At 39.4% G+C, this 3,932-nt stretch overlaps 1 protein-coding gene across 1 annotated transcript; it reads left to right on the top strand.

Annotated features, from left to right (window-relative positions):
* The first annotated feature begins 420 nt into the window (after positions 1-420).
* LOC106012798 (cysteinyl leukotriene receptor 1-like) lies at positions 421-1,888 on the top strand. Its single transcript, XM_013086801.2, has one exon. It carries the CDS (start codon positions 445-447, stop codon positions 1,492-1,494), a length of 1,050 nt encoding a protein of 349 aa, XP_012942255.1. The 5' UTR covers positions 421-444; the 3' UTR covers positions 1,495-1,888.
* The last annotated feature ends 2,044 nt before the right edge of the window (positions 1,889-3,932 follow it).

Here is a 3,932-nt window from a genome sequence, read left to right on the forward strand (position 1 = left end):
TGCAGGTTTTGTTTGCATCTGTATTTTTACAAACATTATATCACTTGAGACTCCATATCTTTTTGAGCGCAGAACAAAGTTTCAGGTTTTCGTGTACACCTTGAAAGATTTGTAAACAGTCTTAAAGTTTTAAAATTGCATATAAAAACCTATGTGAAATTTATTTTCTATTGTATATTGGTCTTCTCTCTATATCCGAGCTACTCAAATATCACGTATCAGTCTACAGTCGTTTCTTGACGATTTCCCAGTATAATAAGATTAACTGTTATCGTTTAAACAAATGATATTATCCTGTAAATGAAAGTACCCTCCATACATGGATTTACTTCTTGTGTATGAATTTGTTGTAATTTTTTCTACTCTTTCTATTTACCCCAAATTTCAGTATCACCACGAGTCGTCTGAATTTGCAGAGTGAAACTACGGCTGCAGGCCTCAAAGATGACTACAGGAAATATCAGTCTGGCAACGTCCCCGGGATCACCAGAGACTGGCGTATTAGATATTGCTACCAGAAACATCATCGTTCTTTTGTCCTTAACTATTTTTGGAGGGCTCATCAGTCTTGTTGGTATTGTCTTCAATGCCATTAACGTAGTGGCCTTTGTTAAACAGGGCTTTAAAGACACGGTGAACATAACGTTGTTTGGCTTAGCCATCTCCGATTTGGGGGTGTTAGTGACCTTTCTGTGGGGAGGCATCTGCTATAACCCTCTGTTCATAAATTCGGGTCATTCTTTTGACCCTGACGGCTTATGTTATCTAACATGCGGGTGGCCTAGTGTTTGTTTTGCCAGAATCACAAGTTGGATCACAGCTTTTGTCACATTTGAGAGGTGTATGTGCATTGCCATGCCTCTCAAAGTGAAAACAATCATAACCCCGAAACGTACAGTCTTCGTTGTCGTTGGAATATTTTTGACTATGTTTGCTAATGTCGTGCCAGTGTATTGCTCAATTAGCCTGGGCCCTACTTTCTTTCGAGAACTGAATAAAACAATGATAGGAATGGTGTTCATACCTAATGGCGAAACAATCGAAAAAGTTGCACTTTCTATCAGTATTTTCTCCCAATTTGCTTCTTTCTTCGTGGTTATCGTCTGCACCGTAGTTCTTATCCTGAACCTGATACGCAAATCTAAATGGCGGCAGTCGACGTCAAGCTCTGCCAAGCAGAAATCTGTTTCAAACAGAGACAAGAAAGTGGTGAAGATGATTCTATCCATTTCGATTATATTCATCGCTTGCTTTTTACCTAGTGGAGTTAACTTCATTGTAATTTTTTTCTTGCCTGAATACAAAGTAACTGGTAAATACCAAAACCTGTTTATATCAACATGGTGTCTGTGTAAAGCACTAGGAACGTTAAATTCCTCCGTGAATATTTTTGTGTATTATAACATGAGTTCGAAGTTCAAGGAAATCGTTGATAAAATGTTTCCAGGAATAGTAGGGAAAAAAGAAACGAAGAAGATATCCAATGGTCCGTGATTGTTTACCACTTCAAACGACCAAGTGGGATTACTTTTGGACCGTTCAAGGGGTTGATTGAAGTGACGTATCCTTCATTTTACAATAATTGTATCTTGTAGAACGCGATATGTTGTAGGATTTCCCTCTGGGACAATAAAGTATTATTTATTCTTAGGATAACACTCGGCTTTAGAAAGTGGAGATAGACATTGAAATGCGTATCTTATAAATCATTTGTTTTTCAAAAAGTATAAGGCTGATGAAATCTTCTTAATAATTGTCTTTTTTCCATATGTTCTGTGTTCTTTAGTATCCCTGCTAAAACAAACTGACGCTAAGTAAATGCAATATGTGTAACCCTCTCATTCCCCCTCACTAAAAGATATCAGCCATTTTCGTGAACATTAAATAAACTGTCAAATAAAGTAAGTTTCTTTGGATCAATTAATCACTCTGTGTGTGTATGTTCGTTCGTTTATTTGCTTGTTGTTTGTTTGTTTGTCTGTCTGTCTGTTTGTTTGTCCCACATCGGAATTACTTGTATTTAGAAATCAAAATATTTTTCTGACAACGCAACATGGTGCCTGTTTGAGTTTTAGTCCAAATAATAAGAAGCACACTGACACGATGACGGTCATGTAGGGCAGGATAGAAGCAAGGCAGACAGACAGAAATAACAGAGGAAAAGAAAAGAAGGACCTTCCAGTGGCGCACTCCAACCACCCATGCGTGTGCTGATGTACGCAAAAATTAAATGACCAGTGTTGCCGTTTGCTTTTATATCATTATGATGGATTGCTTCTCGTTATGAGATCTGTTTTGCTATGTTACGTCTGTATGTTTGTTTTTGGTTTGGTTTGGTTAAGTCTTTTATTAAATGGGTGGGTCAATTTATATGCGTAACGCCCCCATCGCCACAATTTAGATCAATTCTAAGAGGTAGCCTCGGTCTTGCCCGTTACTGCCAACCCAAGTTGAGACGGATACAACATCCCAGCACAAAGGCCTCAATAGCGATACTCGATTATACAATACAATTCTCCCCACAAAGGAATGGAACTCAGGTCCTCAGCCTGCGACAACGAAACGTCTAGCCATTACACCACGACCCCGGTCTACAGTACAGTCTACATGCTCATCGAACAGGGCACACGGTAAGACAAATTCTATTAAAAGCAAATACGTGTTGTAGCTGACCTGCATTGTGTCCAACGCGCTATTTTTAAACAACGCTTACCAAACTCCCCCCCCCCCAAAAAAAAAATTTTTTTTTAAAATTTTTTTCCATTTAAAAAACAACAACAACAAAACCCCAATAACTTCTCAATGAAGAAAAAAGAGGTTGTAAATATTTTTCAAGTCCTCAGCTGTGACGTCTTGCGTGTCAGACGTGGAGGGCGCACAGACTTTACGGAAGAGGTATTTATTTATTTACTTTTTTTTGTAAGTGTTTTACAGCGCTCGCAACTGCGTAACGTCATATGAGCTCGCGGGATACATTAAACACTTTCAGTTAGTGAAAATTTTGAATTTTGCCCAGGCAGCGACAGAAGCCTACTCTTATAGATTTTGGACCATCATGGAATCTTTAATGTCCGCAACTTGCACTCGGTACCTCCGAGATTGTTTTGCCCTTATCCGAGAAGGCCAGGTGTTAGATCATACCTACTATAAAATCAGGGGCGTGGCTGACAGACAGCAGTAAGAAGGAACCGAGGAGAAAAAGTAGAAACGCTGCAGAAAGAGTGAGGAGCCCAGAGGAGGGAGAAAAGGGGAGCGGGGGTGGGGGGGCAGAAATTGGAGACGAAAGCAGACATTGTTAGAGAGCATGAAAAGAGGTACATGTAAAAAGGAGAACATTTTAGAGAAGAACATTTTCCGTCACTGTCCGGATTCAAACCCGGGACTAATTGAATGAGAGGTGAACGTCTTAACCTCTCCACGACGAGAACCCCTCCCCGTCCTCCTCACCGAAGAAGTATAGATGGCCATTCGGTACGCTATATTATTGTATAGAAGGACGCACCAGTAACAACAGTATAATGGAAATACTAAATGGTAGTGCGGAGTAGAACTGTGGAAATAACGATGGTGCACTCTAGTGTCGTGCTTGGAAGAACAAACCGAGGGGGGGGGGGGGAGAAGGAGAGAAATAGCAGCTGTCATATGTATATAGTTAGTATGACTGAACATATTATTTATAGCTTATTCACTTTCGTTTGTCTGCGTGAAAGAAAAAAGTAAAAATAATTGGCTCATTTACTGATTTGTCAATGTGCACATAACTTTGCATGCTACTCCTATGGGCCCGCGACCAAAAACTTTTTAAAACAAGAAATCTCGATCCAGTTATAAAGTTTCTTTATTAGTGCCCAGTATTTAAATAGTCTACCACCCTTTCAGTACATAAACAGTATCGTTTCAATGAATGATTTACAATATCCCAACCTACGAAT

Source organism: Aplysia californica, unplaced genomic scaffold (genome assembly GCF_000002075.1).
Source record: "Aplysia californica isolate F4 #8 unplaced genomic scaffold, AplCal3.0 scaffold00506, whole genome shotgun sequence".
Lineage (NCBI taxonomy): Eukaryota > Metazoa > Mollusca > Gastropoda > Aplysiida > Aplysiidae > Aplysia > Aplysia californica.